This window comes from Mustela erminea, chromosome 1 (assembly GCF_009829155.1).
Source record: "Mustela erminea isolate mMusErm1 chromosome 1, mMusErm1.Pri, whole genome shotgun sequence".
NCBI lineage: Eukaryota > Metazoa > Chordata > Mammalia > Carnivora > Mustelidae > Mustela > Mustela erminea.
In genome coordinates, this window is record NC_045614.1 from 45,299,796 (window position 1) to 45,324,752 (window position 24,957).

At 38.4% G+C, this 24,957-nt stretch overlaps 1 protein-coding gene across 10 annotated transcripts in view; it reads left to right on the forward strand.

Moving 5' to 3' along the window:
- CNTN4 (contactin 4) overlaps positions 1 to 24,957 on the forward strand; it is a 935,293-nt gene that overhangs the window by 768,874 nt on the left and 141,462 nt on the right. For 9 of the 10 annotated variants that reach the window (XM_032325555.1, XM_032325501.1, XM_032325492.1 and 6 more), the window contains 2 exons: positions 9,853 to 9,989; positions 13,219 to 13,348. The exons of the other annotated variant lie outside the window; for it this stretch is intronic. In XM_032325555.1, coding sequence (XP_032181446.1) covers positions 9,853 to 9,989; positions 13,219 to 13,348 — 267 coding nt within the window. The remainder of the gene's footprint in view (positions 1 to 9,852; positions 9,990 to 13,218; positions 13,349 to 24,957) is intronic. 10 annotated transcript variants of the gene reach the window in all.

Here is a 24,957-nt window from a genome sequence, read left to right on the forward strand (position 1 = left end):
CTGTCATTTTCTCTCTCTGTCTCTCTCTCTTTTTTTTTTTCTTTTTTTTGTCTCTATTGGGTTTTCCCAGTGCTGAGTTCCTAATATCCAGCTGTCTAGATCTCCAATTTAAATGAGTTATTATAATTAAAATCACTGTGTAGATCACAAAAGGGGAGAAAATAGCCCCAGTCACTTATCCATGAACTTTCTATCTTTGTTGACAAGAGAGTTTCTTATAACATTAAGATGTGCTATGCTCAGGGGTTATAAACCATGGGTTTGAGTTTAGAAACCTGCTTCTCTTTTTATGGTTTCAGTTTTTTATTCTGTTCATCAAATCTCCACTTCAACAACCACAGGTGTGCTAACTTCTCATCTAGTTTAGCGATACCGCCTTTTTTCTCACTTTACACTGGAACAATTAAACCTTCCTCCAACCGCCTGCTGGACATGATTCTGTTGTTCCCATCTTCCCTGTGTCAGAATGTGGAACCTCCTATTCCTGGTTGGAACATTCCCACTATAGTTCTATCTTTAGGTTAGCATGTGCTACTCATGTTTAGGCTCTGTGAAGAATTAAAACTAGTTCAGACATAAAATATTTTACCCTATCCTGTATTTCCAATTTATTTTTGCCGTGACTTATACTTGACCAGTGTGGTTTAGTTTTTGTTTTGTTCCTTTGTTGTTGTTGTTTTGAGCATAGTGGACACACAATGTTACATTAGTTTCAGGTATGGGACACAGTGACAGGATAAGTTTATGCATTATATAGTGCAGTCTACTTTTAATACGATCTTTCAGACATTTTTTCAGCATAAAAAACTCTCTACAAATAGATCTGTAGTTTTCAAGAGTAAAATACAATAAATCTTTGTTGCTAAAGGTAGAAATTTTCCAGGGATTTTAATATATTATTAACTTGTTCAGCAATTTTTTTTTTCCATTGCCTGATGTATTGTGAGGCATCCTGATTGGGTGAGGGCTGGTGGCACAGGCAGTAAAAAATTCACCCATTTATAACAAAGGAGAACACACTACAAGGGAGCAATGGAGACAGCAAAGGAGAGAATGTCTGCCACGAGGTGGTAGTGAGAGGCTATAGTTATAGGGTGGAGTGAGGGAGTATGGCAATAATATGGCAATACAATTATTATGGAATTTTCCCTTTTTTGGTAATCTTAGGAAATTTGCCCCTATTAGAAGTGGTAAGTTAGGGCCTGTGACTATTTCAAGGTGGGTAGCTTAATGACCCTGTTGCATTCAGGTAGGTGGCTATTCTGGGCCATTTTGCCTTGCTCAAATTTCCACTGCTCAAGCCTATTGCTTAAAGAGGTCTTTATACCTATGGCAGGCAATGCCAGGCAGTAGGGTTGCAGTACAAATCCCTGCCCTCAAGGAGCTTGTATTCTACTAGAAGTTGAAGATAATATACTACAAAGCAAATGAATGAACTAGAAAGTTTCATATTGTAATTAAGAATTATGAAGAGAATAATCAGGATGATATGACAGAAAATAACAAGGAGGAGGGGAAAGGCTTCATAAGATAAAGTAGTCAGGGAAGACTAGTCTAAGAACTGAATTCTGAGCTGAAACCTGAAGGATGAGAAAGAGCCAGATTTTCAAGGGACATACACCTCAGGCAGAAGGTAAAGAATTACAAAGGCCCCAAGATAGAAAATTACGTGACATGTTTGAGCTGCAACAAGGAAGCCAATATAACTAAATCATGGTGAAAAAGGGCAAAAAGTTTTGAAAAATAGGAGGATGACAGATACCTTACAAGCCAGGCACAGAGTTTGGGTTTTATTTTGAGTATAATGGGAAAACATTGGAGTATTTTAAATAGGGAAATGACTTCATAGGATTCACCGCTTTAGAGACCACTCTGGTTGCTCTGTGGTGCATAGATTATGGGAACCAAAAGCCAAAGCAGGACAACCAGTCAGGGAGCCATCTAGGTGAGATGTTGGTGGCTGGGACTTAAAGAACAAAATAAATGGAGAAACTTAAGATATATTTTGAAGTTAGAGCCAATAAGACTTATTCTTATAAACTCAGTTTGCAGATGGAACTGTTTCCCAAAGAGCCAGTTTAAGTTTACATAGTAAGAAGCAGAGCTAGATTCCAAATGCCGTGTTCCTTCCTCTATGTTAGAGGTTCTTGTACTTCAGTGTGCATTAGAATACCACGGAAAATTTGTTAAAATACTGACTATCGGGCCCTATGCAGAGGTCCTGATTCTGTAGGGCTGGGGCAGGACCTGAAAATTTGCATTTTAAAAAATTTTTTTTAATTTTTATTTTTTATAAACATATAATATATTTTTATTCCCAGGGGTACAGGTCTGTGAATCGCCAGGTTTACACACTTCACAGCACTCACCATAGCACATGAAAATTTGCATTTTTAAGAAGTTATGCTTCAGTAGTGCTGTCGCAGCTTGTTTAGAGTCCACACTGTGAGAACACTTGCTCTGTGCTAAGCTGTTTGCAAGTAGCAGAGTGAAGCTGAGATTCAAGTACAAGCATGCTAAGGTGCTCTTGGTTCTCCACAAAGCTCACCGCTTGCTGTCACATCAGGTCCTGTAGCCAGTCCACATAGACAAAGTAAAAATGAGAGTGCTAAAGCAATTATCTTTGAGGACGGTAAAGGAAAGTATAAAATGGATTTGATTCACTTGATAATTACTCATTTTTCCACCTCATTGTGTCTGTATAGTCACTTCCTTTCTTTCACAAATAGACATATAGTATTAAATAGCCATCATTTAGAAGCATGAAGTGTGAACTAAAAGAACCTGCTATTTAATACCTTTTGTATTTCTCCTATAGGTAACAGGTGTTAGGAGAGTGCAGCCATCATATTTCCATTAGGAAAATGGAATATTTGAGGAATATAATATTTGAGCAGGCTTCAATTCATAGAATCCTGTCATGTTTGAACTGGAAGGAACTATGGAGGCCAACCCTTTCCTTTGATTTTTATAAGGAAAGAAAAGAAAGCCCAGAGACATAAAATAACTTACCCAAGATCATACAGTGAGTGAGAGTCAGAGCCATGACTAGAGCTGCTCTATCTGTTATACTGCATGTTAATTTTCCTGCCAAGAAGACATTTTAATACAGTAGGTAAGGGGGAAATCCATTAATCATCTAGATACTTTTTCTGCATATCTTCCACAACCAAGGTCATAAAATGAAAACATCCAGATGAACAGTTGACTTTCTCACTTTCTATTTTCTAAGATAATCACCTGATTATTGAGTCCAAATAGCTCTTTTTATTTTCCTTTAGAAATTACACATTTAGTTGTGTGTCTAGACTTTGTATGCTTTGGTCCTTTGGCTCGAATGGCATAACTGTAGGCTCGATGACTCTGCAAACGATGTTTGAGTATCTCTAAGGTCATCAGTAAGTGAATACAGAAGCATCATGCAGGACAGCATACTAATTTCCCCCCAGATATGCTAAGTATATGTGATCACTAGATAAAAGTCAGCCCTACAGAGCAGCTTAAAGGACACAGTGACCAAAACCTGAACACAGTAGATAAGGTACTTCCACAGTAGAGCAAGAGTCTGCTTAATTGTTCTGGACAGAACTGATATGGAGACCCTCAATTTCCCTCGGTGCCACTTAAAATAAAGTCAGCAATTTTTGTTTCCTTCTCTTTGTCTGGTAGTTCCAATAAGATGCTTACTGCAATATTTCAAGAGGTGTACACTGAGAACACAGTGTAAACGATGGCCAATGGGAAATGATACAGAAGTAGGGTCATGAGATCCTTACCCAAGAGAAGCTTCAGATTAGGGAAGAAAAAGCCATATCAAGGACAACATATTGAAATACAATTCAGTTCCTTCACTGTGTATTGCCATAGGAAGCAGAGGTGCTATTACAATTTTTTACCCAGCAAGGAATACTGTTTAAGTATACTGGTGGCAAGTTTTACATAAGTGGATTCATTTATCTGCAAGTTTCTGTGCTTGTCTAAAGTAGGAGTTCTCACATTTTTCGTTTCAGACCGCTTTTCACCTTTAAAAATTATTAAATACTCCAAAGAGTTTTTGCTTATGTGGGCTATACCTACTAATAGATACCATATTAGAAATTAAAACGAAGAATTTAATTTAGTGATTTCTTTATTTTAAAATGAAAACATGTTAACAAAATTGATATATTTTAAGAAATTGACTGTATTTTCCCTAAAAAATTAATGACAAGAGGGACATTGCTTATGTTTTCGCAAATCTCTTTAATGTCTGTCTTAACAGAAGAAAGCTGGACTCTTATGTGCTTCTCTAGTCAGTCTATCATGATGTATTGGCTTGGTTGAAGTAAATGAAGAAAATATGGTCTCCTACAGATAGGTAGTTGGAAGGAAGAGTTCTCATGGACTTTCTGAAAGAGACCTGGGAAACCCCAGTGGTCCTGAGACCATACTTAGAGAGACACAGGTTCAAAAGAATGCTCCCATCATCACTGATAGGTAGGGTTGAACATATTTTGAGAGCCTATAGATAGAACATGGATGTTGAAGGCAAAACAGGCCTATGTGTTCATCCTAACTGAACCACATTCTGAATTGAGACCTTAATATTTCTGGGCCTCATCTACAAAATGAGGATAATTCTATTTAGCCTACAGGTTACTATGAGGTTGAGAAATGACATATAAAAAGGGACACTGATGAGGTAGTCCATAAATACATAGTGTCGATGTTTGGTATTTTGCTCAAAAGGTAGATAAGGGAAGGAGAAAGGGATAAATTCAACAAGAGCAGATTTTGGGAATTACTAGGCAGTGATCAAGTTATAAATTAAAAGGAAATTAATCCATTTCAGGCTAGAGTCATACCTTGGTTTTCTGGGGTAGAAGTGAACTTAGTGAACCAACCTTAATGCCTTACAAAAACAATAGAAGTGATGGCACAAAACAGGCTGTTTGTGCCAAATGAACAGGATGTGTTCAAAAGGTCTACAATTGGAAGATCAGGGAAGTCTTCATGGAAGAGGTGTTTCTTCACAGTAAAAACGGGTTAGGAATGAAGTGCAAGAGAATACTCCGAAAAGACAAAGTGGTAAGAACAAAGGTTTGAGGAGGAACTGGCTTATTGGACTTGATGACAAAAAAGACCCTTTCATGACAGGGGCTATGTGTTCAATGGGCGTAGTTACAGAGAAAGTAAGAGAAGTAGCTAACAGGGTACTATAAATATTAGCCTAAAAATATGAAATGATGGTAATGTTCTCTTAGTATGTATAACAGTTACAGCATGCAAAGCACGTTCACAAATCCTGTCCATTATGTTACCACAGATTATTTCCTACAATCATATCTGTTGTATGTATTAGTGAATACCTGTTAATAGAAATGTGCTTGGTTGCCCTCCAGTATGCCTTCCCAGTAGTCGGCTTTTATCTTTTGTGCAGAGTTTATCATTGTTACCTGTGAGAGAGAGTTGGCCAGAGGCAAAAGTCCAGCATAGAGGTAAAGAGACCCTAAATAGGAGGGTCCAAGTGAAGCACAAATTAACTGTGAACCCAGGAGATTCAAGAGTTCAGTTGATTCAGGATGCAATCTCAAGACTTAGCATATTAAAGTTAGAAGAGACTTCCGACACTGTCAAGTCCAACCTCACCTCAATTTAAATGAGAAAACAAGCTTTCAATCTCCAGGCCCCAAATCCAAAGCTGCTTCTGACAAAACAAGATTTACATGACTTCAGCATAGTATTTTTCAAAGTGCACATGTTGTTTATTCATTAAGTCCCTTTTTTTTTTTTTTACATGAAATTCTAAATATTTAAAACAAAGCAAGGCTTCTCTGGTTAAAGACAACACTTCCCCAGAACCCTAAGAGCTTCACAGAATTGAATTAGAAAACCCCCGTATTAGGATACTTGCTTGCTGTTGTGTGTGCATTAGATGAGAGACTGAAGTCAGAGGATGAGGGCTGAACAAAGATTAAAAAAGTACGGGAGCTTAGAACACAATACAAGTATTTCTGGTAAAGCTGATCTTTCCATTCAATGACTTGTGCAAATGGGAAGTCAGGGGTTGAAAAGGAGACTGTAGTGATAAATTGGAAGAGTCTCTATAGTATGGTTTCAAAATGAATAGTTCAAGTGCCAGCACTGGAAACATTGAATTCAAGGCAAAGATAATGAGAATATCTCAGTGATTCTGTCAACAATCCAGATTTCCAGACTGGAGATAACAACTACACACACAGGTGGTAAATTGAAGATAGTAATTATCTCCAGGTTCATAAAACCCACTATCAGCAAACTTCTGAAACATTGTTAGCCAAAGCTCTGCTTCCTTGGAGGTGATTCATTTTCTCCAAGACTGTGTAAGAAACCAGAAATAATTTCAAATGGCTACTGGGTCATCTTTGCAATAGTAATTTAAATGCTTTTCTCCAGCATATCATTCCTTTTACATTTTTAAATTTCTGAGCTCTAAGGCTCAGGATGGCATTTTTTCCTATTAGAAATGTCTGATTTTGAAGAATCAGAGATGTCTCCTTTGAGAATTGTTTGGCCACAAAGTTCAAATTCTGTCCCTCTACAGTTAAATTCTTATTGGATATGATGCTTACATGATTCCAATGTCTGAAATACACAAAGATTCAGGTCATTTCTGGCAGTTACTGCACAAAAGACCAAAATGTAAAGATTGTTCATTTATCCAAGAGACTAACAGTGTCACAGGTCAAATCCAAAACAATCATTTAACCTTATATTTGAATTTGTAGCTAGAGGACAAGACTTGTTATGTTTTAGAGTGGGGTTTATTCCGTTTCAAACCTTGAAAGAACATGAATGACCAAAATGGATGATTTAATAAATGGAGGTGATTAATTCTGTTTAATATGTGGGATATACATATATTACCTGAAAAGGCATTTTAAATATTCTTTCTGAAATAATAGTGCTATACCAACCTATTCAGGCCTTGTATAGAGTTATCATTTAGGCATGGCATCATCAAACGTAGTTGAAACTAGATTCCAAGGAGTAAATACCACAAGCCCATATGCGTTAGCCACTCTCTACCCCACCCACCCAAGGAAACCATGTTTTCTGTCATGCACTAGAATGGACCATTTGCTGTTCAAGGACTTAGAACTAGGTGACCCATAGAGATATGGAGAGAGAAAAACAATTTCCATCAGACAAAGGACTTTACACAAGAAACTCACCCCACTTAGATCTGATTCATCTCATCTCAATGAGTGACAGCAGAAGTCTTCACCATGTGGGCTTTTGCCCTATAGATCTGCAACTGGCATGTGAAAAAGAAAGATAATCTCCTTCTTTGCCATTTATATAATATGATATTCCATTCCTAATCCTGGGTCCTTGTCCAGGTGTTCACTTCAAAAGGAATATGGTTTTATCATTTCAGTTTTAGCTTCTAGGAGTTAATTTTACTTTAAAAATAAAGAAAACGCCTGATAATGTCTCTCTACTCCTGCGTTTGCTTGTGATTTCACCTGGGCCAGCACAAATAACCACCACTGAGCATTCTTGTCAAGCACCTTAACCTCCACAGCCCTGTTGGAAGAGACAAAATGAACCCATGCAAGTAATTAGTTAGAACTTTGCAAGGTCTTTTTGTAATGCTCTCAAGGCCCTTCCTTCCCTTCCCATCTCCCTTTTTGCGATGGCAAGATTTTGCTACTGCAAGCTCTCTATAGTTTTGCGAGAGAGCAATGAATAAGTGCAAGTGTTACAGGAAATCCGTGACATTGAAATCTCAGTCTCTGCACGTGGTTTTGATGTTTCCTTTTTGAACTTCAACTTGACATTGCTTCATAAGTTTCATTTGCCCTTCCATTTATTTTTCCCTCAGTCTCTTTGAAAAGTTTGGCTTAGTTGTTAATATTCCACATAGATTTCTGTAGCTTTTCCTGTTTGCTTTGTTTTCGTGGGCTCTGTGGGGGGTAAATATTCAGCAGGTTGAATGTGAAATCAGGCACACAACTGCCATTAGCCCTATCAGGGCTTCACATCAAATTCTCCAAGCAGAGAACAGAAAAGGTATCTACCTTTTGAGCTCCCTTTGCATTAGCAGCAGGAAGATACAGAACAATGGCAGACTTGCAGCTCTTTCAAGGATGAAGGTGATAACCTTTCGTTCAAGTTAATGCTTGTTGATGTTATAACTTTTTTTTTTTTTTTTAATCGACCCTTACAGCCTCCCTTCATATGCAGCAATGCATCATCCCCCTCAGGAGAGGATTTGTAAAATTGTGTTTTGCTCCTTGAAAAACAAGCAATTGCTAGAAGATGTTAAAAGGAGAAAGCAACATTTATTCAGGGACCTAGAGACCTCTGCTGGTTAAATGACTTGTTGAGTGTTTTTCTAGTTTTGTTTATTAGTAAGTAGAGAAGATAGACAGCTTAGCCTCAACACTAATAATTTCCTTTTGAATTGAATTATAGCTGATTTGAAGCCTCACTAAATGAAGATACTGCGGTCAGGTCAGCTAAGAGACATGTTATGAATATTGAGCAGCATCTGCCAATTGAATACCAATAACAATTCTAACTATTAGGTTTATATTGGTAGGCATTACCCTATAGAAATGCCCTGTGAGAAGAAAATATTCCAGAATGACAGCTGTAGTTCCCTTCTTCATGAACTTTGGGCTGAAAGTCTTCTACTTAAATACATTTGCCATTACAGTTAACAATAGCGTGAATTGTGCTTTCGGCAAGGCTTGATATTTGTGAAGACATGGAATGTGGAATTAAGGTGGTCTTTATGTCTAATGAGAATAAGGAGAAACAAGTGTGAGTTCAACTGAAGCATGAGAAAGATGGCATAATTTGGTTGATGGGAGTGGTACTGGGCAGTGGGCAATGTGGGAGTTAAGTGCTGTTTTTGAATTCCTGTTAGACTGTGGGTAAGACTTGATTTCCTAAGAAAGTTTCAGTAAAAATCAGGACTCATTCAGGAATCCTGGAGCCATACTTTTGTGTATAACATTCTATCAATATGAAATAAGTCAATAATAAACAGTGATGTAGTCAAGAAGAAGAAAGAAGTTACACAATTATCTATATAATGTGTAGGAGTAAAGTATATTTAGGGACAGAATAAGCTGCTGTAACAGAAAGACCCCAAAATACAGAGGTTTAAAAAAAGAAGTTTATTTCTTTTCCACATATTTCCCCAAAAATAAGCTGGTGGGTGTGAATGGGGCTGCTTTGCTCTACCAGGTCATTCAAAGTCCAAGAATGGGTAGTCAGCATTTTTATCCTACGTAGCTTTTCTCTCTGAGCCTAAGGCTGTTGGAACTGTCCCTTTTTTCCCATCACTGGTATGGGCCAAGGAGAGTCCAGGACAAGTATCTTTCATAAACTAACCTGGAAGTTGCTTTCACTACTTTCACACAGGTACCTTTAGCTTGAACTTAGTCACATGGTTACCTCTAACTGCAGAGAAATCTGGGAAATGTAGTGTGTATCTAGGAAAACATGAGCCCAGCCAAAAATGGTGGGACAGTATGGAATATTTCTTCCAGAAAAAAAGGAAAAAGAAAAGAAAAGAATAGATGCTTGCGGGAGAGGGACAGTTAATTTTGCCATATGGCAGTGCTAGTTTTATTTTCTGCCTTTCGCAATTAAAAGACCAGCCACATGGGCTGCAAAAACAGGACCTTCCAAGTTGGACATAGAGTGGGTTGTCTTCTAAAAGTACCCCCTGAACTCTTACCCAGTCCTGTAATTTGCAAAACATCTGGAAACGTAATTTTATTATAAGCCTACTTCTGTCTCTTGATTGCATGTGATAAAAATAGACTCAACATACACTGAATATACATATTTTCTTTGCTTTCTGAACTGTTATAGCTCAACCTAATTGGATTCAAAAAATAAATGATATACACGTGGCCATAGAAGAAAATGTCTTTTGGGAATGTAAAGCAAATGGAAGGCCCAAACCTACATACAGGTGGCTAAAAAATGGTGAACCTCTAATAACTCGGGTAAGCCAACTGATGATAATTGTTTCTTGCTACTGACTATAATGTTTACTGTGGCCTCATTGTTATGAAAGCAGGAAAATGACAAGTTTTATTTCCAAAATTATAAACAATCAAATATTATTAATAGTAGAAAAAGTGGAAGTGAATGCAATGGATACATAGAAACAACATAAATCCAGTTCTTCAGCCTTGTTTAATTAAGCTTCGGTATAGAACCTTTGGTTTTCACCAATTAACATCTTTGGCTGTACCTTTAGAAAGTTATGCAAAGTCTGAAACTTGTAATTGTGCTAAGATACAAATTTGCGTATGTTCCAGATAAGAGAGAATAAGAACTCTCAGCATACAAATTCTCATCTCAATGTGGTTTTGTTATTCTCTTCTGCCTGTGGAGATTTCTGGACAATGTGATATCCAACACAATCACCCTCAAAACATCCACCCTGCCTCCAGACATGTACTAATGACCTACACAATTGTAAGATTAACATCTGTCATGCAACAGAAATAGAACAAAAACAAAAAGTGATCCCAGGGGCTGTAGGCACCAGACGGTAGGCCTGAGAACAGGCAGTGGTACTTGAGAGCTCAGGCTTAAAAAAATATATCGTCTCTGGAGACAGGATACAATATCTTTGCAGTAAAGACTTAGGGTGCGGGTCTTCCCCACCTGCTGCTATCCAGTAAAAGAAGCAGTCAAACCTGTTACCTGGCTGGCGTAACAGGACACTGTGGTACAAGAGAAATCCTGGGAACTCCGACTCCCACTGCCTCTGGGATGAGAGCTGCAGTGATTTGAGTATCCTCACAGATCAGGACCTCAGAGAATCCTTGAGTAGATCTGTTTCTAGACTGGTGGCCCAGGGGATTAGGTAGAGGAGCCAGAGAACTGTGAACGGGAATAAAAACAAAGAAAAATAATCTTTTTCATTAATAAACCTGCAAATCAATGTTCCAAAACATAGGCAAAAATTTATTTTTTAGAAAGATGACCAGCCTATAGAATATTCTAACCAAGCAAAAGGAATGAGTCTCTTTGGGTGCTAAAAGAGTTGCATGAAGAAATCCTGTCTATGAAAATAAAAAGATATTTTGGAGAGATAAACAGGCTTTTTAAAAGCATAAAATGGAAATTTTAGAAATACATAACCACGGAAATAAAAACCATGCAGACTATTCATTTTGTAAGGGGACATGATAGGTTAAAATAATATGTTTAAAGGATTTGGAAGGTGTACTTCTCAAACATTTAACAAGTGCTAACTGATCTTGACACTTTAAACTCATTGTCTCATCTGATATTCACAAGGAAACTTATGAGGTATGTGCTATTGCTGTGCCCAGTTTACAGACAAGGAAACCCCTGTCTAAGATCACATCCATCCTTAGTAAGTAATGGAGCCAGGATCCAAATATTAAATGTCTGCTGGATTCAGAACCGGTAAAGTTTGCCAGAATAAGGTTTTCAGAATTGGTTATATGGAAGATGAGATCCTGAGCAAGAGGGGTGTGGGGGAGAGGATATGGTATAAAGGGAAGAAAAATTCAAATGCTCTTTGAAATCCTGAAGCGGTCACTCTCCATCTTTGAGAATGTTTTCTAAAAACAGACTCTGCAGCAGAGCTTTCTGTTCAGGAGGTATGCTGGGAAAGCTCTCAGAGCTTAACCTGTGGAGTCAAAGAAGCCAGACTGGGCAGAGGTTAAACAGTGGAGCGGTTCCAACAGAGGCCTTCAGAGGGCGCACTGGAGCAGAAAGTCCTTAAGCGGTTCCCAAATTGCCCCAAAGGGAGGTCTGCCTTTGTATCCCATACACTGACCAGTCATTGAATTTGGGAAGTTCTTTCAGTCAAGAGCACTTCCCAAAGAGAGAGAGAGAGAGAGACGCAGCTATGAGCAGTCATCAGACTTACCAGAGAGAACAAGTGCCTTGGTTCTGAAAGAGCATCTGGAAGGTACTACAGAATCTGCTATGAGAGAGGGCAGGTTGACATAACACAGAAATGCCCTGTGAGGGAGCAAATCCTGACAAAGAGCTTGGAATGAAGCAAGAGGGAGGATGAGGAGGACCTTAGAATGAGGAACAATTGCGTCCAATTTAACTTTCTTGTTGTATTTTCTACTGAACTCAAATGTTCACCGAAATGTGACATTTTCCTCAGGCCTCAAGTCGAGAGCCAGTTTTTCATACTCAGATTTCCTCCACCACAGGCAGCCCAGGGAAAAGTGCCTGCTGTGAGCAGTGGTGGGTCATCAGTGCACACAAAGCAGAAAGGGGGCTGTCGCCCTGTCACATACTCCTCTCCTGTCCCTGGAAGGGCTCCTGCTGGCTCCATGATTCTCCCAATTATAAAAGCCAAATTCAAACCACTACAGTGTAGGGTAGATAATAGGCATTTTCTCCCTATTATTTAATGTGAGGGAACATGGATACCTAGATTTGATCAACGCCTAGTAAGGTGCCCACCCAGCTAAATCACAACCCTACGGCAAATAGAAAACCAGTATGTCTTTATTTTATTTCTTTTAAATGGCAGGTTCCTGGGGGAGGAGGAGATCTTTTCTGGGACTTAGGAAAATTGATAATGCAAGTTATATATCCTCAGGCTGACAAATGAAAATAGTCTTTTGTTTAATACACTAATTTCTTTCTTCCAAATGACCACCAAAAGATGGTCCTAAGCTTAGATGATGCCACTGACAGCAGCAGTAAAGGAGCCTTAAATCATTAATACCTACTTTTTTTTTTAGTAAACCTCAACCAATGTGAAATATTTTTTTTCTGCTTCTCCAAGAAGATTATAATTCTATTAACCTTCAGAGTATTGTCTGTTCATAATCTGAGTGTTTTAATACTCTAAATAGTAAGTTTGGTTGTATTCCCCACCCCACTTCCCCAGTGTGCACAAAGCCTCAGAGTAAGAAAGACTTTTGAATTTCAAGTTCATCTATTTAGAGGCGATATTAATCTGAATGGTTTCACTATTGAATCAATGAGAACTCCAGAGTCCGCAATTTGAATTCCATTTACCAACTGACGTACAAGGTTGTTCCATTTAGCGTCTGACCTGCCACAAATTTACTTGACAGATAAATAGATCATGTTATGTAAATTGCTTATATGATGGCTATTTTCTTCTCATTAAGCCCCTTTGATATAACATGTAGCAAAATTGCCTTAAGGTCTCTGTTGTAGAAGGTCATTGTTTTGTGTTCCTCTTTTCTTTCACAGGATAGAATTCTAATTGAGCAAGGAACTCTCAACATAACCATAGTGAATCTCTCAGATGCTGGCATGTATCAGTGTGTGGCAGAGAATAAACACGGAGTTATCTTTTCCAATGCAGAGCTTAGTGTTATAGGTGAGTCTTCATACTGGAAAGAAAAAAAAAAATAGGTCACTAAACTAATATGTGTTTTGCTAAGCATATTCTTCAATCCCACCCCTCAAAAGGGGTAAAGATACTGCTCAAGAAAAAAGTAGTGCATTCTACAAGCAATACAAGGAAACCCCTTTCTAAATCAGCCTCTACTGATGCTTCCAGTGGGTAACACCGTTCCCTCAGCACCCATGTTTATTCCTCTGTCAGCCACTCTTCTAAAGTGAGCGGTTTCTGAAATGCTGTGGAGCCTTACTACCGTGCTGATTGGGTACAAACTCCTGCTTGGAAGGACGAAGAGTTGACTTGCTTTGGAAAATTCCTTTGAACAGCTGGCAGAGTGCATCTTGTTCTTCCACATCGGAATTTTCCAGAGTATACAGAAGTGGTCTGCCTCTCCAGCTGTCTCTTTCACCATGTGACCCCTTTTCCTCTGCGATTCAGCTATGGTGACTTTTCTGTTCTGCATATTTACCATTCACCATCCTCTCTTCCTCCAGGGGCCACTGGAACATACTGTTCCTTCTCCTTGGAATGATTTTCCTTCCCTTCTTCATTTCATCAACTCCTTCCCTTTCTCCATCTCCAACTTCCATTGCTGCTTCCTCAGAAAGTCACCCTTGGTCCCATGCCTCAATCAAATTCGCCTCTTACAGACTTTTATATTGCCTCTTAATTATACTCTATAACAGATACCACAGTTGCATTTTACATTTGTTGATGTGATTTTTTGGGTTTCTTTCTTTTTTTCCCTCTCACTGCTCATTAGCTTCCCATGTTGTCAAGGACCATATTTGGTTTACTTATTTTATTCTCAGGATTTAATATAATAGTGAAGCACATAATATGCACTCCATAAATATTGAATGAGTGTAGGAATGAATGAAATGTGTTAAATGATGAAAGAGTTAAGAGACCGCTTATAAAAATGAATTATTTCCAGTGCCTGGGTGGAACAATGGGTTAAGTATCCAACTCTTGATTTCAGCTTACATTGTGATCTTGGGGGTCATGGGATGGAACCCCAAATCCACCTTTGTGCTTAGCATGGAGTCTGCTTGAGATTCTCTCTCTCGCTCTCCCTCTGCGCCTCTCCCCTTTCATGTACACACACACAATCTCTCTCTAAAATAGATAAATATTTTTTAAAAACAAAAAATGAATTAGGAGTAAAGTAAATAATAACTGAAAGTGTAAGTTAAGTGAATTGGCAAACCTATTGTCATTTAAAAAAAAAAAAAAAAAAAGGCCAGGCTATCAATTTGCTTGTCTCCCATTAAAAAAAAAATCTTGACTCTGAATTCAGAATTTATCTAAAGTGCCTAAGCAGTAGTTTTTAGGGAAAGCATAATAGATTATGAATAAGAGAAAAGCAGAACACAAAGGGAGCTGATTCCATAAATCCTGATGATTTGCCCAGTTTAAAGTCTTGACTTTTTCTTCTGCAAGGCACTTTTTGATGCCTAGCATGTAGAGCTTACATGTGTAAGAAGATGCTGCCAAGATAAATGTGCTTCTTCCCTGTGCAAATTTAAAAAGGAAGGGAAAGCTTCCATGACTTTTCTTCTCACCAAGTTCTTTAGCTTGAACCAACATCCCAAAAAAGACAAGAATATGTGGGAGCTCGTGGCCCTACAGCCCGTTTCAAATAGACCAAAGAGCATTCTGTGTTCCTAGAATAATCATGAACTTGTCTTGTCCCTACTATAAGTCTGACCTTTTTGGAAGCCTAAGCACATGTACCTCTCACTCTATAAACATTGGGAACAATAATTCCAACTTTTTCTGGGACAAGTACGATGGTTTCATCCTGCCCCAGTTAGATCTGATGATTTGTTGTTGTAATTGACTCTTTTGGAGCAAAATTCAGTGTGATAGGTTACTTAAAATTTTCTGCAAAAAGAAGTGTGTTTTCTGTTAAACTGTATGTCAACTAGTTAGAAGAGCTAAAACTGAGGACGTATATAGCCTAATGAATGAATCACATTCTCCTAAAACCCTCTAAGTGAGTGCTTACCAATTTACAACTCTGGGAAACCCATTATAATTTTTAAAGATTCTAAAAAAAAGAAAAGAAAAGAAAAAGATTCAGTAGGTCCCTTTGTTAATGTAAGAAAATTTGATAATAACAAATGACTGTAAACCTGGGATATGATTATGGGGTAACAAGAAAGATTAAGTGAAGTCCCAGAAGCAGAGCTAGAAGTGAGAAAATGTATCAAATGATTTTTATCTAGAGCACCTACCCACAACTGAAAATAGCAGTGTATATAAGATGTATGTAAATGTATATATATAGTCTTACTTGTGGATAGAATATAACAGCTTAAAATAACTCCTCCCACAGCCTTCTCTGAAACCCTGTCTCCTCCCCCTGCCTGGGGTTCAAGGCCTATGAGTTGGGAATCACTGTTCCCTCATTTACAGAGTTTTATTTCAAATTATTCCCGACTGGCACTAATTCCAAATGAATTCTTGATCTGAGTCCTTTCTTAAGTGCCCTAAGGTCAACAAGCCAGAGCAGTGAAGATAAGAAGAAAATGCCTGAGAAATTACTTAACCATTCTATTTCAACTATGTTGAATATGAGAACAATAAGGCATGTCAGTAAATGATACAGGCCAAACTGTAGTAAAAATAGTAAGGCTTCCAGGAATTCAGGAAAAGAGGGTTTGGCTAATGGACTGGGCTGGGCAGCTAAGCCTTGAACAGTGATTTATATTTGGACAGACAGAAAAGAGGACCAGGAATATTCCAGATCAGAGTGAGATGGTCTTAACAAAGGCTCAAAGTTATAAAACATCTGGACAGTTTCTGGCACATAGAGAATCCTGAATGATTTTACAGTTTTTAATTCAAATATATAAAGGGTACGGGCAAAGTTTAAAATAGATGGGAAAATTAATTGAGAGCCAATTTTTAGAGAATCTTGAATAACAAACTTAGAAGGTCCTTCTTTAATGTCTCATTTCACTTCCAAAAAAATCATATTAATATACTCTAAGTGACTTGAAAGGACAGTTAAGTGCTGAAGGAGTAAATCCCTGGAGTTCATTTTAAGTGAATGAGGGAGAAGACATTTCACTATATAAAAATACACATAAATTAATATTGGCTCCCTTGGATAAGTTATAATACGATTGTATTCCACAAATCACTTTTTTTCTTAAAGAACAGTAATAGTTTGACTCTTTGGGATCAGAGAATTGATGGTTTTTACCTTTCTAAGCGTCATGGTGAATTTGAATTGAATAAAGAAACACAATGAAAATAAGATACTTTATTATCAGGAAGACAATAAAAAATAAGAATGTTGATTCCAACCATTGATCAAATACCAGGATCTCCAAATGCTAGAGAGGAGATTCCCTTTCATGCTAGGTAATAATATTCTCATGAATAAGAGATGGTTAGGAAGCATATTTTTAAGAGGCTTTTTCCCATGGTCTTATTTTATGTGTTTTAAGTATTTAATGTGTATGTAACGTATCTATATTTAATGGATTGAAACTGCTAAATAATTAAGTAGGTGCTCAGTGATTTACTCACTGGCTGGGAGAATAACATAGACTTTTACCTTGAGGTTAGTCTATTAGAGTAGGCCTGGTTTTGAGTACATCAAATAGAACTGTCCTTCCTTGTGACTGACCTATCACCATTGATAGCTTAGTGTTCCTCAAGGCATCTGTGCCCAGGCTTTTTCTCCTGTCTTAACCTACATCGTGGAAGAGGTTGACTGTGTGATGTACTCCTACAGCACTCCTGGGAGGCTATACAATTCTCTGGGTGATGCCATCATTCCATCCTTCTCTCCTACTCATGAAAGTGTATTGGAATTAGGGTAAATAGAGTCTGTTAATCATGGGGGACTTGGATCTTCTATACAACCTAATTTTTAAAAATAAAAGTGTCTTGTTGGTAAAAATTTAAATTTTCTACTGCAACATTTCTACTCATCTTTAGTGTTGGTGTCCCCTCAGATGATCATTGGTGATGGGGACTGCTGGTTGAATCACCAACCTTGAGATATTTTTGATGGTCCAATTAGAATACTACTGCTGTATATATAATCATAAGGTAAGGACAGAGCACAACTAAGGCCCCAAAAGCAGAAGCAGGGATTAAGGTACCTCTGAACCATTATAGGAGAATTCTCTAAGGAAAAGCCTATAAAAGAAAGCAAGTTTGGGAGCTGAGCAAGGTCATGGTCTAGCCTATCTCTCATCCTGGAGGGGGGTATCCAGATCATAACTGCATCTCAGAGTTGTTACCACCTGAAGCAAGGAACATAGACTTTTCTAAAACTTCTGTTTATCAGTCCATCTTTGGGCTGCCCCTTAGGTGGTATTGGCAGTGGGTGTTGGGGTGGTGATGTGGGTGCAGATGAAGCAAAACCTCCCGATTTGCCAGGAAAGAGGGCAGCTGGAGGTGGTAAGCAGCCAACGCTCAGAGCTGATAGGGCCAGAAAAAAGAATGTGTGTGAGGGTGCCAACAGCGTTCTTACAGAGGACAAGGACTTGTACCAGACCAAGCAAGGTACTTTGTTACTTTGTCTGGTTTACCTGGACCATGATGGGGAGTATGACTAGTTTACTAGACTAAGTTTGATTTTGAAATGGAAGGAACTATCCCAAAGACCAAGTGAGTCTTTCAGCTATGACCTGACTTTACCAGGACTGTATAATGGAACAGAAATAGCTTCTGCCCGGAGGAGTTTCTGTTTGATGCTTCTGTGTTGTGAGGGTTCTCCTGGCCCATGTGGTAGAGGACATCTGACCCTGGAAGGACGCTCAAATACCATTAAGGAACTGATGGTCCAATTAAAGTGAGGTGCAGGCTTGAGCAATTATTTGGTTAATTTGGCATTTATCCAGATGATTGGCTCTCAAATGAGGAAAACATTAAGGCTAAACTAAAAGTTATTTCACAGGGGCTTTCACAAGTGCTCATCTGCATCTCAGTCTGATTTCTCAACTGCCTCGTTGAGCCAGATTACAAAATAATCAAATGTGCTGAGTGTGATCAGCATCCATTGAGAGGACAAGGGCCTTTCTTACTCTGATGTAGTCGTCTAGGCAGGAGCTTGACTAAAATTGTCCTGAAAAAGGAAAGCTATGCTTGGATCTCAAATTCCACTTTGATATGTATATTTTTTTAAGATTTTATTTATTTATTAGTGAGAGAGAGACAGAGACAGAGAGACGAGTGAGAGAGAGAACAGGAGCAGGTTAAGGGGCGGAGGGAAAAGCAGACTGCCTGCTGAGCAAGGGAGCCCAATGCGGGACTAGATCCTAGGACTCTAGGATCATGACCTGAGTTGAAGGCAGACCCTTAACCACCTAGGCGCCGTCCCCCACTTTGATATTTTTAACAAGTCACTAAGCCTTCCTTTATCTGTAAAATGAGTAAGCCATTATTCAGCTTACTACCAAAACTAAGAGATCCCATGTGAAAGCTTTTTTAAAGCCTAGAAGTGTTTGTAGCAAAACAAGAAGTGTTTTGTTGTTGTTAACTAGTATCCATATTAAAATCTCATAGACAGCCTCCAAAGCACCAGCAAACCCCATTTCTGTGATTCTCAGATTTTGCTGATGACAATCATTTGGGGAGGTTTTCAATATTCCTGATGCCTTACCATCTTCCATTATCAGCTAATTGAATTTCTGGGCCTGGGACCCAGGTGTGAATCCAGTGAACAGCATGGTTTGGGAACTATTGCTCTAATTGATCAGATCAGAAGGCCGTTGTTTTTTGAAGGTATTCTCAACCTTTACCATGCATCAGAATCACGCAGAGGACTTATTCAAACACAGATTACTGAGTCCTACCCCCAGAATTTCTGATATAGTCGCTGGGGTGGGGCCTAGAGAGCTGCATTTCAAACAAATTCCTGGGTGATGCTGGTGCAGAGGGTCCATGATCACACTTTTGAGAACCACTATCCTAAAACAGGAAATTTATCCCAGGTTGTGTGCGAGTGTGTCTGTGTGTGTTTAAGTTGAATACAATCTACCTAGCAAATCTTCGGATTTGGATCAAGACTCTGAATCTAAAATCCTCTTTAGAAGAGAAGTATCAGGCATCAGACCTTCTCACCATGGCTGAAGGGCCCATTTCACCAAGATGGTGAGTAGGATTAGGCATACAGAGAGGTCTCACAGGCTGCCTTGTGAGGACTGGGCTAAGATGTTGGTTGGCATGGCTCTGATGGCTTAAAGCCAACTGAAGGAGAGGTGCCTGGCTGGCTCAGTCAGTAGAGCACGTGACTCTTGATCTCCAGATTGTAAGTTCAGGCCCTATGTTGGACATAGAGTTCACTTTAAAAAAGCCAACTGAAGGGAGACACTGAAATCTGAGGGGTAAGTACTATGATAATTTCTTACATGAGTTCACCCAAGGAAATGTCTTCACTGAGCTAGAATTTAAAATGTAGTTCAGGAATGCACCCCAAGGTATCACTGAGCAGTGATACCATTTACTATCCTACAACTAAAATCTCTCAGTCTTCTGTAAAACTACTGTGAAGGATTACTCATTCACAAGTCTACAGTTTTGTTTTGTTTTGTTTTTTGGGTTTTCTTGGGCTGGGAGGAAGGGCCGGAGAGAGAGGGGGAACCATAAGCAGTCCACACCCACTTGTGGGCCCTGATTCAGGGCTTGATCTCATGATCCTGAGTTCATGACCCAAGCTGAAATTAAGAGTCAGGAGTTGGTGCAGCATGCCCGGGTGGCCCAGTAGGTTAAGTGTCTGCCTTCAGTTCAGGTCATGATCCCAGGGTCCTAGGATTGAGTCCCGCATCAGGCTTCCTGCTCAGCAGGAAGTATGCTTCTCCCTCTCCCTCTCCTCCTGCCCCTTCTGCCACTTGTGAATTCTCTCTTGCTCTCAAATAAATAAAATATCCTTAAAAAAACAAAAACGAGTTGGTCGCTTAACTGACTGAGCCACCCAAGCACCCCCAGAAGTCCACCATTCTTTACCTGCAGAGATATCCAATAAATTCTCTTACATTGAAAAATGAAGAAGAAAGTTTGAATGTTTTAGCAAACTTACTTATTTCCTTTTACCCACCAGTGAGAAAAAAGCTCTTTTTCCTTCTGCATACCTTATTGATATGTCTGCTTTGGCTTCCAAAACTTCACTCTATTGTACCAAATCTAGTAAGATTGTTTCCTGCCCTTCCAATATTTGACTTTTGCCATCTTCTAAAAGCATATGTTACTTTTTATCTTTTATGATTATCTACACAAAACTTTCTGATAGTCAATCAATGAAATGAAGTAATGATTTTTTCCCTTCTACCACTTTCTAGCAACAAACAGATTGTATTTTGGTAGTCCAGAACATATTAGAATTGGCATTCAAGAAGATTTAACTGATTTTCTAACTTCCATGCATGTATACATTACTTATGAATCTTGTTAAATTTAGATTCTAATTTCGAATCCTAGAAAGAGCCTGAGATTCTGCATTTAACAAGCTCCCAGATGATCACCAATGCTTCTGCTCTGGGGTTCACATCTTCAGTGGCAAAAATTATAAAAATGTAAATTCTCAGGTCCCTCTCCTGGTAGGTAGAGTTCAAGAGTGTATATATACACTTAATAAGCTCCTCTAGGTGATTCCTGTGATCAGTTCACTTCAGGTGCCACAGGTCTGGAATCTGCTTTGTAAATCCCTTTGTTACCCAATCTTAAGCTATCAGAGGAGAGTAGCTTTCTAACTTACAAAAGCCAGTGGGAGTTGGAGAGCAGAATAATGACTAGGCTGTTCTCTTTTTATCACCACTGTACATACAGTTAATCCATGTTTCCATTGTTGAACCTAGTATTGACAGAAGCTCTGTCAATCATGTGAGACGATTTCTACCAGAAATAAAGCATTTGCCCGAGTGACATTCCAGCTTTTTTTTTTCAACATTACCAGACAGTGGTTCTTCTAGGTTCCTGAAGAAATTAATTTTATACTTAATGTGAGGCAGGCATGAAGCTTTTTGAATGTGGTTGAAAGTGAATGAAGCACAAAGGCAAAATCTGTGTTCTCTTTCCATGTTAAAAACACTTCAGTAAGGAGTTTTGGAAGGAACATGATAAGCGAGAAATCATTCACTGCTGGATAATGTAAACGTTGCTTATCCACACTAAAGGTTTCTCTTGAGCCTGTGTGTCTAGGGCAGGGCAAGACTCACAGAGTCTAAGGTAACAAAATGAAACAATCAAAGGAAATGCAAGGGTGTCGAAATTCCTGTCTTCCTGGCCCTAGGTTGGTTGGTTGAGAGTGCCTGGGGAGAAAGAGGAGACCATGATACTGCTTCAGAGAAAGGCTCAAAACTGGGGAAAGCTGAACTCCCAGGGCCCACTTGACCCATTACCATCCCGTAAGTGTGTTTGGGGAGAAGCGAGGAAGGGAAGTTATGTGCTGGAGCTAGCTACATAGTCTATACATAGACTCAGCTATCAGCAGTAGCTGAGTCTATGTATCCTTCAGCTCCCTATGACTTCTTGTTGGTAACTTGAAATTGGCCATCATAGAAGTATTTACACCACAGAAATTGGGGAGCACTAAAAGATAAGTTCCTTGGTGTAATGTTTTGAGAGCCATTTCTTAATCTAACTTCACACCAGTAGTTTCAGAGTGGTTTAAGAGTATAAACAGCCGAGATAATTTTTCTTGGGCAATTCTACTTCATTATACTAAGTCCCAATTCCAGAAAGGATGGAGTATCCTGTAAATCTGAGAAGCCATCTACAACCCCCCTTGGAGGAAAGAAAGGGATGTGGATCCAGGCAAAGCATCATGAGAAGAGACTTCTCTATTTTGAACTGAACTCTGAATTTTCTCCTACAACATACATTTATTCAACAAATACCAATTAAATACCTACTTTGTGCCCAACATTGGGCTCGATAAGGATTATATAGATCCATAATACATAGTCTCTGCCTTCAAGACACTGATGATCTAAGGATTGCTAATAACAAATGCTACCACGTCTTCTTAACCACTGCAATACTATGATTCTTTCTACCACATTCAAATGACTCTCTTTTGTTCACTCAACAAACATTTCTATCTCCTAACAAAATTACAATCAATTAAGGCATTACAGTACTATACACTACTTGTCTAACGAAGGACAGGCATCTCTATAAGGGTTTAGGACATTGTGCATAATATAATAAAATATCACTAATTTGGACTTATACAAGGAGGTCAGAGTGATTACAGATATTTAAAAATGCATACTGTCTTAAATAGGGTAGCTCAAAGGTAGTTAACAAGGATTTAGCAGCTGAGGCTCTTAAAACATGTAAGAATGACTTCTAATCAACATGTTAATCACTGTATGTAAGATATAATCTCCAAAATGGCTTTAAAATGTCTTGCTTGGAATAAGAAAAAAATTTTCCACCCAAGTCTCCACAATTAATTTTTGGCTTTTCAAGCCTTTTATAAAAAGAAAAAAGGCTAAGCCTGATCCTAGTTGTTGGCAGAGAAACTGTTGAGAGATCTTGAAATGGTTCCTGTGCTCAAAAGTATTTGTCAGTTACCATAGTGCCTGAAATGCCAACATTAAGAAACTATTTTCACTTATAACTGAATGGATGAGATACCACTACTCAGCAATAAAAAAGAACTAACTGTTGATACACACAACTGAGATGGATCTCAAGAGCATTGGGCAGAGTAAAAAATATATATATATATCTGAAAAGGTCACATACTATGCAATTCTATATATAAAATATTCTCCCCAAATGACAAAACTATAGAGATGGAGAATAGATTAGTGGTTTCTCGACATTAGGGAGAATTCAGCAAGAGGGAGCTGGATGTGGCTATAAAAGGTGCCTGAGAAAAATCTTTGTTATGATGGAATACTTCTGTGTCTTGATTTCAGTGGTAGTTATTCAAGTCTGCATAGGTGATAAAATAACACAGAACTAAAGACCCACATTGTACCAACAATCATTTTCCTTATTTTGATGTTGTAGAATGCTCACATAGGGTATAATCAGTCGTTAGGAGAAAGTAAATGAAATATACAGGACCTCTCTACCTTTGTGACTGTACATCTATAATTATTTCAAAATTAAAAAAAAATTCCAACCACCATACGTTTATTTGGCTCTAAAAAGCACTCTTCTATTTCAGCATAAAGTCCCCTCATACTGGTGGTGGCGGTAGTGGAGATAACAGAGAGGAGAAGCAGAAAGGAAGCAAATACTGGGCTACGTACTTAATATACAATACACTTATCATTTCATCTATTCTTCAAAACAACCTCATGACTATAAATATTATGACTTTTCTTTTACAATAACCTTCACAAAGGAGCAGGAATCCATAAACATAAGAACGGTAGGAGGAGACCCAGGTAAGCAGGACAGTCAATATATTCAACCAAAACAACCAAGGCACAGGTATGAGGAACTTAAAAGGGACACATCATGCTGATAGTAGAAGAGAGAAATCTTTCTTCAGAGTTTGTTGAGTCTTCTTATGAATGTTGTCCTTGCCTAGAGAGGGCTGATTTTGAATCCACCATTCTGAAAGGATGACCTAGAAAGAAGATTCCCACTGTAAGCAGCCTTCTAGTTATCTACCCAGCAAGCCAGAAAAATCTTGGGGTTTTAAACTCTGATACCAGCATTTTCTCTGTAGCGGTGAAAACATTTGAATGGATGAATTCACTCTAGGTTTATTTTTATGGAATGATGAGGTGATAGTTAATGATAATAAAGTTTAAAACAGTCAAGACTTCTGAAATTCCAGAAGGGCCAAACGGAATAGTCTCCACCCACTGGCAATGTTGTTAATGATGTTTCTACAGACTAAGTGCAGGAGAACTGTATGCAGAATTATCCTTTCCTCTTCAATAATGAAAAGCACATTCATACATTTCCCAAATGTTACTCCCTTTGCACATCTAGTCAAGGAGTTATCACCCTTGCTCTCTCTTGAGAAATGACACTAAGTCACAAAACTTTTGTTTTCAAGTGTTCTGTTAGCTACTTTAAATACCCTTGACATGTGACTAAGAGTCATTTAATTCAGTAAAACCAATCAGTTGAGAATTACAGAGAGAACTTTTTCTAGCTGGATGCTTATTATAGATCATGTAATGTTAATGAATTAAAGATCGTTGATAAATAATAAAAAGTTGCATTTTCCAAATGAAAGAGGTCCTGTAACCTGACTCATTCCAACACTGAGAGAGCAGTGCCCTCTAGTAGTTGATGTAAGAAATATTATCCCCTAAGTGCATTAGATTTAGCAAATGAGGATCCCCCAGTATCTGAGCAACTCTCAGATTCAAGTGGGTAATTTAACAATTGGTTTTACCTTTTCTGAGCTATTAAGAACCTACTGAAGTTTCACCTTCAATGTGTACTAAATTTTTAAGTGCCAGCAAAGGTTGGGTTCTAATAGTGCTCTACTGAGGACCTTACCAGTAACTTTTAAAACCTAATTTCTCTGTGAATGTCAAATTTAACGGACTCCTTTCACTTAAATACAAGGTACAGAGAGGAAAAAAAACATCATTCCATACACTTAAGGGCATCTTAGGTGCAACAGATGATCACAAAAT